Source organism: Trichechus manatus, unplaced genomic scaffold (assembly GCF_000243295.1).
Source record: "Trichechus manatus latirostris isolate Lorelei unplaced genomic scaffold, TriManLat1.0 scaffold00211, whole genome shotgun sequence".
Classification (NCBI taxonomy): domain Eukaryota; kingdom Metazoa; phylum Chordata; class Mammalia; order Sirenia; family Trichechidae; genus Trichechus; species Trichechus manatus.
The window spans coordinates 3855317-3869214 of NW_004444147.1; the positions used below are offsets into that span (position 1 = coordinate 3855317).

Consider the following 13898-nt stretch of genomic DNA (forward strand, 5'->3'; position numbering starts at 1 on the left):
AAAATGATTTTGAGAACATGCTGGGAGGCAGGCAGGGGCAGGGTGGCATTAGAGGAATCTTTCCAATCCACAAAGCCACAGCATCTCACAATCCTAGTTCCTTCCCTGTCTGGGTAGCTGCCAGCTGTGTCCTCTCCAGGTCTCTTCTGGAAGATGGTGTTGAGGGGCAGAAGCAATGAGATGAGGCCTTTGTTTTGTTCCTCCCGACATTACAGTTTAAATTAGGACTTTTCAACAAAAAGCAGGCAAGGACAAAAGCCAAGTACTTTTTTTTTTTGAGGTAGTGTGAAATCACCTATTAGGCAAAAGAAACAGATGTGTTTTTCCCTGTGTATCATGACTGGATCCCATTCAAGTCCTACATTACATGGATACTAGCTTTATGTTAAAGTATTGGGAAGGAAAAGGTCGAGGGTGATTACATAGTTGTTAGCTGCCAGTGAGTCCATTCCAACTCATGGCAGCCGTGTGTGTGCACGGTAGAATTGCTCCATCGGGTTTTCAAGGCTGTGATCCTTTCGAAGCAGATCACCAGGCCTGTATTTCTGAGGTGCCTCTGGGTGGGTTCAAACTACCACCGTTTTGCTAGTAGTAGAGTGCTGTTTGTGTCACCCAGGGCCTCCAAGGCTGCATATGCAAGATAGTACATCTAGTATTACTTATCAAGATTTTATGATGTCTGTGTAACACGCTGGAGCCTTGGTGGTGCAGTGGTTAAAGCACTCAGCTGCCAACCAAAGGGTCAGGGGCTTGAACCCACCAGCCATTTCTTGGAAACCTTACACAGCAGTTCTCTGTTCTCTAGCATCGCTAGGAGTCAGAATCGACTTATCAGCACTGGGTTTGGTTTTGATTTTTTATGTTTAACACCTTATAATAGCAGTTTGTCAACAGTTACTCTAAATTAAGGTATGGATACCACCACCCACCTTTGAACAGCCAGAAAGTTGTGTCTTGCCCTCCCCCCCACTATGAACCAAAAAGAATTAAGACCCTTTTGTTATGAACTGTTCCCAAAAATGATGTTTAATTCCTAACTCTTGTACCTGGGAATTCAACCTTTTTGGAAATACGGTTTTCCCTTTGTTATTAAACAAGGTCATACTAGGATAGCAGGGATCCTAATTCTCATCCCTTCTTAAGTGTTTTATAAAAAGCGAGAAAAATATAGATATGGAAAGTCACACACACACAGGGAAGATGCAGTGTCCATGGCGGCAGATACATTTATAATCATAAAAGCCACCAAAAACTTAGGAGAGGCATGAACAGTTCTTTCAAAGCCCTCAGAAGGAACTGACATGGCCAATGCCCTGATTGAGACTTCTAGCCTCCAAAACAAGTTTGTTCTTTAGAGCCTACCCATTTTGTAGTATTTTGTTATGGCAGCCCTAGAAAACGAAAACACCTGTTTTTCTTGGGAGGATGGTAACACCTTTGAGAATCACGTATACACTGTCTTAACATTTTCCTTTTCACATGTCTACATAATGCCCAATTACTAGAAAACCTTTTTGTTATTGGAATGAATTTTAGCTTTGTGTAATTAAGAACTATACAGGGAAAGTTATATTTCAGAATTTGGAGTAGACTTTACATATATACTGTTGATTAGAATAACGAAGTCTGAATCTTAAAGTAAAAAATACATAAATGGCCATATTCATCTTCAGGCAAGCTTCAGAATCCAAAATCCTCATCTCCTGTTTTAACATCAACTATGCTTGCTTTAAAGGAGCCCTAGTGGTGCAGTGGTTGAAGCACTTAGCTGCTAACCAAAAAGGCCAGTGGTTCGAAAGCCACTAGCCACTCCAAGAGAGAAAAATTTGGCACTCTGCTTCTCTAAGGACAGCCTTCGAAACCCTACTGAGCAGTTCTGCTAGTCCTACAGGGTCACTATGAGTCAGCTAACTCGACAGCAGTGGGTTTGGTTATGGTTACTTTTGTTCAAGTACCACCATTCAAGATCAATATAAATTTAGTAAACCAAGTGTTTTCATTGAAAAATGTGTAAGCTTAATGGTACTTTATAGAATTACAGTTCATATATAAAAATATATTCTAAGTTACAAGCTCATTAACTCTTTTATCTACAATCATTTGCACTGTAAGATGGGAATTCCTGTCCTAGGAGATGGTGATGGTGGTGAAGTTATATGACCCTTTAGGAAGGATGGACAATTGTACACAGTCAAGACATTCACAGCCAATTAAAATGGAAAGTTAATCCAATTACACAATACCACCTCCTGCTCACACATTCCAACATGAAAAGCAGCCACACACAAAAAGTCAAGACTAGTTTAAAAGGGGGGGACCAAATTATTATTTTAAAATTTGATTACAACCGATTTTGTTGGAATTAGAGGTATTCTAAATTTGAATAGTGAACATAAATAAACAAAGTTTGGTAAAAATGGTAACAGTTTTCCAGTCATTGCAGATTAGAAGGCAGAAATCAATTTAGAGAACAGACAAACCCCATGTTTATGATTGTGCCACAAATTTAAAATTTCAGTAGTGCATTAGTAAACTCTTCACATTTAGATCTTCACTTTGAGATTAGACAGCTGTTTCTTGAAAAAAATCTCAGTACCTTGTGCAAATAAAATGGTCTTCTGCGTGCCTTAGCACACACTTAAAAATTTCTCCATTTTATATATACAAAACATCTACCCATTTGGGCAGGGCAAAATACATACTTTCATAACAAAACTATAATATGTACCTCTCAAGTATGAACAATATACACATAATACATGGTATACAGTATTTACAAAGTATAAAATATAATACAAGCTGTAATTTTTTAAACTCATCTTTTGCACTTGTACCAAGGCAAATTTCCATTTCTGTACCGATTTTCTTTTTAAGTATCCAGAGATTTTGGAGAAACTATGTTTTACATACATACTCAAATCTAACCTTTAAGTTTGAACTTTTAGGAGAGTTTTTAAGTGTACTGCCATCAACTCCCTATTTTGGTTGGAATTTTCAACAGTGCTTCCCATCCAGTGACTAGGCGGCTTTGGAAGAACACTAGGTGATGGTGGATCACTAAACTTTGCTCCCGCGTAATTTTCCTTTTGGCTCACTTCAGTTAGAAATGCTGATTTCTTCAAATGCATATTTTTAATGTTCTCAGTATTTTTAAAAGGCTTTTTCTCCTGCTTCTGAGTTTTATCAGACGAAACAGAATCCTGCCAAAAGTTATTTTCGTTTCTTTTTGCAGAGGTGATCTTGGTTAGTGGCAAGTTATATTTGTTTTTCTGTCTGTTTATCTTTGGTTCATACAAGTGTATACCATGAACAAGCTGGCCATGGGGAATGGCAATTTTCTCCGATTTTCCCATCTTTGATTTTAAAACCTATAAAAACAAGGAACATAAAAGTAAATACAGTCTCAAGAATTCATCAAGTCATGAACCTTATACTATGTTTTGTTTTAAAAAGTTCTTTTAGACTTCAGTTCACTGTCTTCATTAAATACTTTTTTGCTTGCTGCATGTATCAGTGGATGCCCAAATATATGCATACCTCTCATTTTGTTTAGCACTAAGAAAGAGTTATAATTTCCACTGTTACCGGTATGCAGGAGCCAGTTCTAACATATCTAACTACAAAACCCAAAGTAACTCCAAACCTATCTTTTTATAACTGTAAGGAGTCTAATGCTCTTTCTTCTAAATATGTGTGCCAACCTCCTTCTGACCAAGGTCAGTGTTTTTGAACAGAATAGTGCCAAAGGAAATTTTCAAATACTTTCATTTTGGTTGTTTGAGAGTCTGGTTAAATATTTTAAAAGTGTGTTAATAAATATGCTGTTTATTTTATAGGGAGGTACTTTTAAAATCATTTCAGAGCAAACTAAAATTTGATTAGCAAGACGTAGATTTTAACTGAGGAAGTGTTTTGATAATGGTTACCAGGTGTACACACACACAAAAATAGCTTCCAGTTTCTGGAAAAATATTTCAGAAAGTTAAATATTAAAATATTAATTTATCACCCTTTCCAGTTGTACACACTTACATAACCAGGAAACAAGTGCTTCCTGCCTGTCTCCTACTTTCTACTTTAACAAATGCTTCATGAACTTTGCTGCTCTATCACTTTCCTAACTGATGTGGTCCTTACGAGAAGCCACGATCGGATGGGAAAGTTAATCAATCGATCAGATCACTGCCTTTCCACCAACATTTGTAATATGGTAGGGAAGGAGGACTTAAAATATAAACCCCGAGTACAAGGCAGCATATTCCATGTCCAAAAAACAAAAACAAACAAAAAAACCCTTTGCCATATGAGTCGATTCCGACCCATAGCAACCCTATAAAACAGAGTAGAACTGCCTCATAGGGTTTCCAAGGAGCGCCTGGTGGATTCGAACTGCCAATCTTTTGGTTAGCAGCCAAACTCTTAACCGCTACGCCACGAGGGTTTCCATGTCAAGTAAGGTCAACTGCAAATAGAGCACCCTGGTTTTAGTACCTGTTCTAGAAAACAAAGGGCTCTTACAAATTAGGAAACAAACAGAAAAGCTCGCTTTTAAACTATCACTAATTTCAAAAGAACTATGAGATTTTAAGAACTCCAAAGAAATCTAAAATAAGAAACCATTACGGGCATATTTAGTATTTATGTCTACTACATAAGCCCAACACATGCCAGTAATTTTTATCATCAAAGATGAAACCAAAAGTCAGTAAAAAGTTTTGACAAAGGTTAATTTCAAAAATTTTCCCGATTTAACCTCATTTAAACTTTAATGTTACTCTAGTCCAACAGCATGGCAACTGGGCGGCATAACTGCAACTCAATTGATAACTTTCCCTTCGAAAACTTCACTATTCTAGACACAAGTAATAAAACTACCTACACCCTTAAGAAAGTCCGGTACAGGACACAGTAGGAATGATTAAACAATAAACTTTATCTCATAAAAGCTAGAACAAAATATTGCTTCACACTTACCGCTTCAAACAGACAAAAACATTAGCTAACTCCGCCGCCGCTCATACGAACTTTGAAACTTAAAAGCACGGCTAAGTAGGTCGGACCCACAAGCAGCAGAGTCCCAGGGGGACTGGGCGCCCCCACACGGGGCATCTCACATCTGAGCCGCTTGCAGCCTACTCCAAATCCCACACTAGGGCGGTAGGAGATAGCCAAGGCGCTTCACCGACCAGTCTCGAAGTACTAACGGTTGGGAAACCCAAAGCGGGCCCCTCGCCCCTTCCCTACCACCCCGCCCCGGCCTCGCCTCTTTCATGAGCGCCAGAGCGCTCCGCACGTAGCGCGCGATGACGTCATCCCCCGCGGGCTCCCGCCTTCCCCCACCCCACCGCGCGCCCAGAACGCCGAAACCCCCTGGAACGCAGCCAGCCTTCTAAAATCAGGGCTGTTGCTGGGGCGCAGCCACTCCTCTCATTGGCTGGTTTCCGGGAGCCAATCAGCAGCGCCAGCGCATGCCGCCCCCTCCCCCTCTTCCCCCCAGCAAGAACTGAGCGGGCGTCACGGAAACTTCCCTCCGAGTAAACAGCCGTCCATCACCCCGCCCCCACCCTCCAAAGCCTCAGTGCAGGGCCCCAACTCGAGACTGAGCTGTGACCGTCTGAGGGCCGAACTCTGCTACAGCTCCCATGTCCCCTTCGCAGCCCTGACCTCTTTCCTGAGCGAGGGTTGACCGGGAACCGCGGGCGGCAGAGGGCCAAGGACTGGACTCGTTTCCTCAGTTCGAGTCGCGGCCGCAGGGGCCGGGGCCGCGGCGGCAGCCTGGCCCGGGACCTCATGCGCTCCGCTCTGGCTGGTCGCAGGGCTCCGACCGCCCTCCAGACTCGGCCGGTGCTGCTGGTACTGGTGGAAGCGGCTGGGAAGCTGCCCCGCCGGGCTGGCCCGCACCTTCTTCTTTCGCCGCTTCTTTGGCGCTGCCCGAGGAGTGCCCCCCGCCGTGGCAAAGCTGCAGTTGGTCAGAGGAGCTGTAGCGCGACGCTGAGGAGTCAGACAGGGACCATCTCCCCCGAGGAAGTGAGGGAAGAAGAGGGTCGGGGGCAATGCCCTGGGGTCCGGGATCCGGGGTAAAGGCGGCGGCGCCGTGGTCACCATCGGCAGGGCCCCGAAGTAACCACGGGCGGAAAAGCCCAGCGGTGCAAGGCGGCCGCCCAGGACAAGCGGCTCCCGCTGCGGGACAGAGACGACGGTCATAGCGCTGGGAAGGACGTGGCTCAGGAGGAAGAGGAGGAAGTGAAGCCAGTGATCACAGGGTGGCGGCGGCTGCTACTGCTAAGAGAGCCCAAGAGGAGACAAGAGCATGGCTCGGGCGGTGGCCGCGCAGCAACAAATAGCGCAGGCCCCCGCTCCGAGTGTTGTTATCGGAAGCTCCGCCCTCCGCCCGCCCACCTCCCTGAGCAAGCCCAATCAGAATGCTACAGGGCAGGCCACGCTCCCGGCTCCGCCTCCACCGCTTCGGAGAGACACACACAACCAGCTTGCTGCAGCCGGGCACAAAGGGCGTGCACTGCGCAGGCGCTGCCTACGGGCTCTTTCGGGGAGAGTCAGGCCCTCGAACAATGAAGTTCCCGTTCCGCCCCTTTTCATCCCACCCTCCCAGCTTGCCCGCTCACCTAGCTCATCTAGTCGGTAGATCTAGACTGCATTTGGTGATGGGATGGCGGGAGGGGAGAAGCAATCAGGAGTATCGATGCCTCTCGGCCACTGACCTTGGGGAAGTATCTGTTTTATTTCAAGCCCAACGCAATAGCTTTATTATCATTTTAAACAAGATTTGGAAGTACACTATAAGAATTTCTTCCCTAGAAATCGCGAGGAAAATGAATCTATAAATTAATTCGGTGAAGTGTGGCTCACGTTTTTTTTTTCATTCACTCGGTCGGCAGCGCTGCACATTAGCCCTGGTAGTCAGAGAAAGGATTAAGGAAGTGACTTCCTGATTGAAACTGCATTGAAAATATATAAAAAATTTTCCATAAATCCGTAAAAGAGCACTGGAGTTTTTATTGTCTTCGTATTTGAAGGACTGTGAGACTTTGAGATCGCAGCACTGAGCCAGATACTGAGAAGGCTTGCATCTCAAAGGGATAAAGAGTGAAACAGCTCTGCTATGTAACTGTTTTGTTAGCAATGTGTTGATAGACATTTCACCCTCAACGATCTCCCTGCACTGTGCTCACACACAAAAAGCACTTATATTACAGGCACTGTTGTATATGTAAATTATCTCGTTTGAACCTCAGTGAGAAAAGTATCCTGATTTTATAGGAGAAGTTAAGGAACTTGTCAAAGATCATACAGTAACTCAGCAGCATTTGAACTCGAGTCCAGGCCTGGCAAGACAGAAGTTTTAACATCACTCATACTATCTGCCACACACTGCAGCTTTTTAGAAGACTGTGATAATCTTACACTTCTTTTTCCTCACAGCTTCTAATCAGTGTTTTTCAGCTTTGTAGTGGTAAGCAATTAGTGCTTGATAAATATTTTATGATTGATGGCAAAGTTGGATACAGGGAACATGGAGAGGAGGAGAAAATATCCAGAATAATACTTTCCAATAGCGTTATATAATAAACATAATTTAATACTACATTGCATCAATGCTAGATTTTATCATTTTTGCTGGATTTTATTCATTTTTGTGTCTCTAACACCTCATACATAGTAAGTATTCGTGTTCGTTGAATGAATGGTAATCAAATACTTCCAGAGCTGCAAAAGATCTTAGCCTGTAATTCAAATCCTCATGTCTTTGAACAGAAGTTGGGTTCAACGGCCTGGTTAGAGGTGGTGGAGAAGAGATGGCAGAGACTGTGGAATCTCTGGAGTGGAGGTAATTTCTTTTGTTTTTGAAGTCTCCACTTTTTCAAAGCCCTTTCCCATTTGTTGTCTCACTTTATTACTCTAACTCTTTAAGGTAGAGAGAGACAAGTACTATTTTATATTTGATGTAAATAAAGCTTCTGAAGCTCAAGTAACTTGACCAGAGGTCACACAAGGAGTCAGGAACAAAATCACTTGATTTGATGCCTAGTCCAGTGCTCTTTTCACTGTATCCCTAGGCCTCGGGCTTGTCTTCATCTGGGGTTATTATCACACTGTCCTGGAGAATAATTTATCCTTCAGGGGACTAATAATTGGTAGCTAGTTCAGTGGGGCCCTTGATCAAGGGCGCCTATTACTGTCTGTGTCTCTTGGGTGAATGTTTGAGTTATTGCGTGATATGTAATTTATCCTTTGGAAGCCTGTAGTGTAGGCCTCATGTTAGACCCTGGAATCTGTACTTTAAGAAAGGTAGCTTTGCAGCTGTGGCCACCTGGGTAATGGGTGCAAAGATGGTGCTTGCCATCACTAAGAAACAGATTGGGAGGTAGAATGGACCACCAGAAGAAAGCAATCCAGGTTTTATAAACCAGATTATTGGATTTCATGTTAATCCTTGTGTGTAGTCCCTATAGAACCTTAGTCTTTAGTAGTCTAATTTTAATGTTCAAGCCTGGCCTCAGCTGTGCTATTGAAAAGGTCAGATGCTCTTTGCTTGGGCCCAGTGGGCCTGAATATAGCAAGACATTCCAAGGGTAAAGTAAATCTTGGAGGGACTCTTAGGGCTCTTGAAGATTTTTGATCCAGGGCAGGTCTTGATTTTATTTTCGTTAAAGCAAAAATTTCTTTAGAGGAGTTTTTTTTTTTAAAAATAAAGGATTGAAAAGTAAACCAGGTTTTAAAGAGCAGGGAAAAGAGGTTTTGCCCATGTGTGGGGAAAAAAGCAGTTTACCTGCATTAACACTTCAGAACCCTCAGAATTTCTCTTTCCTTTCTTCTATCTTTGTGAGAGACACTTCTGTTCTCTTTCCCTCTCTTTACCTAAGATACCATCTTTCTCTCTTCCGCCTTTAAGTGTCTTTTTTTTTTTTTGTCTCCTCACTCTGACTGGATTTCCATTGCCTCTACCTATTGTTGCTTGGATCTTTAGTGCCTAAGGGACTGTTATAGATTGAATTGTGTCCCTTCAAAATATGTGTTGTAAATCCTAATCCCTATACTTGTGAAGGAGCCCTTGGTGGCACAGTGGTTAAGCGTTCAGCTGCTAACCAAAAGGTTGGTAATTTGAATCCACTAGCCGCTCCTTGGAAACCCTGTGGGGCAGTTCTGCTCTGTCCCATGAGTTGGAATCGACTCAAAGGCAATGGGTTTTTTTTGATACTTGTAGAAGTAATCCTGTTTGGGAATAGAGTTTTCTTAATTATGTTAATGAGGCCATGTCAGTGTAGGGTATATTTTAAGCCCATCACTTTTGGGATTTAAAATGAGGAGATTATGCACAGAGAAGCTAGCAGATATGTGGGAAGATAGATGCCACGCCCCATGAAAATCACCAAGGAACCAAGGAACAGAAGCTGAAAGAGCCGAGGACCTTCCCCCAGAGGCTAAAGAGAAAGCCTTCCCCTAGAGCCAGCGCCCTGAATTCAGACTTCTATCCCCCTAAACTGTGAGGATATAAATTTCTGTTGGTTAAAGCCACTGACTTATATTTCTGTTATAGCAGCACTAGACAAGACAGGGACACCTGTGTGAGAAGAGGAACACTCACCCCAATTTATACTTTGTTTAGTGCTCAAATTATTAATCTTTCAAATCTATGAAGTAATATTCCTCTAAACATTGAACACAACCAGGAAATCATATGTTTACATTTAACAAAAAACACTTAATTGTGCTCATGTGGAACCTGTACATAGACCAAGAGGCAATCATTCAAACAGAACAAGGGGATACGGAGTGTTTAAAATCAGCAGAAGGGTGCGTCAGGGTTGTATCCTTTCACTATATTTATTCACTCTGTATCCTGAGCAAATAATCTGAGAAGCTGGACTATTTGAAAAACACAGCATCACAACTGGAGGAAGAATTATTAACAACCTGCTGTATGCAGATGACACAACCTTGCTTGCTGAAAGTGAAGAGGACTTGAAGCACTTACTGATGAAGATCAAAGACGACAGCTTTCAGTATGGATTATACCTCAACATAAAGAAAACAAAAATCCTCACAGCTGGACCAGTAAGCAACATCATGATAAACGGAGAAAAGACTGAAGTTGTGAAGGATTTCATTTTACTTGGATCCACACTCAACGCCCAAGGAAACAGCAGTCAAGAAATCAAATGACGTATTGCTTTGGGAGGATCTGCTGTAAAAGAACTCTTTAAAATGTTAAAAAGCAAAGATGTCACTTTGAGGACTAAGGTGCACCTGACACAAGCCATGGTATTTTCAGTCGCATCATATGAATGCAAAAGCTGGACAATGACTAAGGAAGACCAAAGAAGAATTGACGCCTTTGAAATGCGGTGTTGGCGAAGAATATTGAAAATACCATGGACTGCCAGAAGAACAAACAAATTTGTCTTGGAAGAAGTACAACCAGAATGCTCCTTAGAAGGGAGAATGGCGACACTTCATCGTACGTACTTTGGACATGTTATCAGGAGGGACCAGTCCTTGGAGAAGGACTTCATGCTTGGCAAAGTAGAGGGACAGCAAAAAAGAGGAGGACCCTCAATGAGATAGATTGATACAGTGGCTGCAACAATGGGACCAAACACAGCAAGGATTGTGAGGATGGCACAGGACGGGGCAGTGTTTTTTTCTGTTATATGTAGGGTTGCTATGAGTCAGAACCAACTTGATAGCACCTAACAACAACAACAACATTTAACAAATAAAATTTCCCCCAACAGTTAAGTTTTGGTCACAAACCTTATTTTGTCAACCAATTCTGAAAAGTTTAATTAAAATTACAAAGTTTATATTAAAAAACAAAGTATGCCAGATTTTCACAAGAATGACAAAACTTATACTGATACTTAAATTGCTTGTAAAAGTATTACTGTCATAGATCTAAAGTAATTTATTTTTATACTTATACCTTCCTGGAGTTATAGTAATTTTACCACAGGCTTATTTCTTATACCTTCTTGAGGGGTCCAGTAGGACCTATGCAGGTTGAGCTTTGCACAAGTGGTGGCGGAAGTGATAAGGAGGAGATGAAATACAGTGGGAACTGTATTCTGTTCCTGATGCCATCTTCCAGGGTCTGGGGCCATCTGGAGGAAGAAGTACCTTTTTCTTATTGATATAAAGGCATCAAAAAAAAAAAAAAAAAAAAAACCCTAGTGACAGCCCAGGTAAAATAATAGTATGGATACTTAATTCTATTTCATCCTAGCTATAAAACCAAAAGAAAAAGCATATCATTTAGACCAACTGATGTTTGAACCAATTGAGTCTTAGCTGGGTGTCTTAGGCTGGGTTCTCCAGAGAAGCGAAACCAGTAAAGGGTATAAATATATATGGAGAGATTTATATCAAGGGAACAGCTCACGCAGTTGTAGAGGCTAGAATGTCCCAAGTCTGTGGATCAGGGTAGAGGCCTCTCCCAAGTCACGCAGCCACAGAAGCTGGCAAGCCCAAGATCGGCAGGTCAGAGAGCAGGGCTCCCGCTCACAGGCTGTGAAGGTTGACAAATTCCAAGACTGGCAGGCAAGACTGCAAGGTTTCACCTGATTCACTTAGCTGCAGGGGCTGGCGAACCCCAGATCAGAGAGCAGGTCAGAGAGCAGGGCTCTGCTCACAGGCTGTGAAGACTGATGAATCCCACATTCGGCAGATAAGCTGACAGCTCAAGTCCCAAGAACCAGAGGTGAGACGACGGGGCAGCCGCAAGATTCAGAGTGAGCGAAAAGCCAGAACGTCTGCTTATAGTCAGATGCAGGCCACACCCCCAAGGAAACTCCCTTTCATCTGATTGGCTACTCACAGCATATTCAATCATGGAGTGATCACATATAAACACTAAGAATCATGGTCCAGCCAAATTGACACACAATCTTAACCATCACACTAGGTCATAGGCCTGCTTGTTCCTTTCATACCTGAGCCTTCTGCCTGGGCTGTCATTCCATACATTGATGAAGTGTTTTAAATCTTTACTATTCATGGAAGTTTTAGTTTCTTACTAAAACTGAAATGGTGTATTTTTAAAGTATTACTTGGCCAACCTTATAGAATCCAGTTTCTTATCATTATATATTGAGCTGGACTGTTGGCAGTTTTGCAAACTGATATTGCCTCATTCACTTGTTATAATTAATAATAATAAGCCAGTTGCTGTCAAGTCGACTCTGACTCATGGTGGCCCCACGTATGGCATAGTAGTATTCAGTTCCATAGGGTTTTCAATAGCTGATTATTTGGAAGTAGATTGACAGGGCTTTCTTCTGAGGCACCTCTGGGTGGACTCTAACCTCCAACCTTTTGGTTAGCAGACAAGTATGTTAATTGTTTGCAGCATGCAAGAACTCCGTTATAATTAATAAAACCAAAAAAACCAAACCCATTGCTGTTGAGTCAATTCCAACTCATAGCAACCCCATAGGATGAAGTAGAACTGCCCCGTAGGGTTTCCAAGGCTGTAAATCTTCAAGGAAGCAGCCTACCACATCTTTTTCCTGTGGAGCTGCTGGTGGTTTTGAAACACTGACCTTTAGCAGCTGAGCACTTTAACTACTCTGCAACCAGGGCTCCGTTACAATTAACAGGATCATTGAAAGGTTTTATCTATCATGAGATGGGTGGAGTCTACCCGGTTAGCTGCCTTTAGGACATTTAGCAAATCCATCAGTTTGAAGAAACACACTGCTAAATTCTCTTTCTACTTGGTTATTTTGTGACCCCAGTGCTGGTTGACTGTTGGATCTCCTTTCTGCTTGGTTGTTATGTGTGACAAATAATGTGGAGCAGTCCTTTCTGTTCTTGGTGCAGTTAAATTTTTTTTTTCTAGAACTGCTTGGCTGACTCGCAATTCTCTCTATTCACCCCTTCCTACTGTCATAATTAGAGAAAAGGGATGCTGTGCTTTATAAGCTAATATATATTTAAGATTAAAAAAAAACAAAAAGCCTCCATACATATAACTCTCTGTGTTTATTAAACTTTTTCAAAAAATTAACGTATCTATTTTGTCATATTCACTTTCTTTTGTAACCAAACTACTTTTTACTAAATTGTAAACTTTTTCCTCTGGAGAATCATTTTGGACTTTCATAGACTCACATAGTTTCAATTATCTATAATCATTTTCCTTTTTTGCTCAAATCTTGGCCAGCAGGAGCCCCTTTAAGATGGTTCTCTTTGGCACTTTTCCCAAATATTTTTGAAAACATCCTTGCTTTATAGCCACAACAAGATATTCTTGCCTTATCTTGATCTTTCTCCGCCCAAGACATGGAATGAGCTATTCTATTGGATCCTTTGGATCATGAGCTAGTTATAGAATCTTTTATCAAAAATGTTCAATAAATGGTAATTGGACATCATCTGGTTTTTAAGATCCCAGGCACCATACAGCAAACTAGGAAATAAAACAGAAACACTAACAATTATATTAAGCCAATTGTCTGAAATAACCAATGAAACCATGACCCTAAGGTCTTTGAACCAAGGAAACAAATCTCATGAGGTGCTTGTCTCTACATAAGCAGCATCAGTAACTGCTTTTCATGTGCCTTAACAGCAACTACATTCTGCAAAACCTCAGACTGAGTATTAATATAAATACAGCAACATTTATCTATTGAGACACAAACTGTTTCTTAACAGACTAACAGGAAATCTAATGCTGTTCTATTTTGTAAAATCATAGCTCAAATTTCATACAGTTCTCTGGTTATGATATCTACAACTTTGCTAAGTTTACCAACAGGAACTTCTAATTCAAGAGTTACAATATCTAAACCCATTAGTTAGATAATTTAGGAGAAAGGAGAATGATTTCTCATATCCAGAAATTAGGACCTTAAAATATCAGCAATATTAAAAAAAAA

The 13898-nt window shown here is 41.7% G+C and overlaps 1 protein-coding gene across 1 annotated transcript; it reads right to left on the reverse strand.

Annotated features, from left to right (window-relative positions):
- Positions 1–248: 248 nt before the first annotated feature.
- On the reverse strand, positions 249–6466 carry PNRC1 (proline rich nuclear receptor coactivator 1). Its single transcript, XM_004388431.2, has 2 exons — positions 5665–6466; positions 249–3368 (listed from the first exon to the last, which is right to left on the reverse strand). Exons 1-2 carry the CDS (start codon positions 6202–6204, stop codon positions 2928–2930), a joined length of 981 nt encoding a protein of 326 aa, XP_004388488.1. The 5' UTR covers positions 6205–6466; the 3' UTR covers positions 249–2927.
- Positions 6467–13898: the final 7432 nt, after the last annotated feature.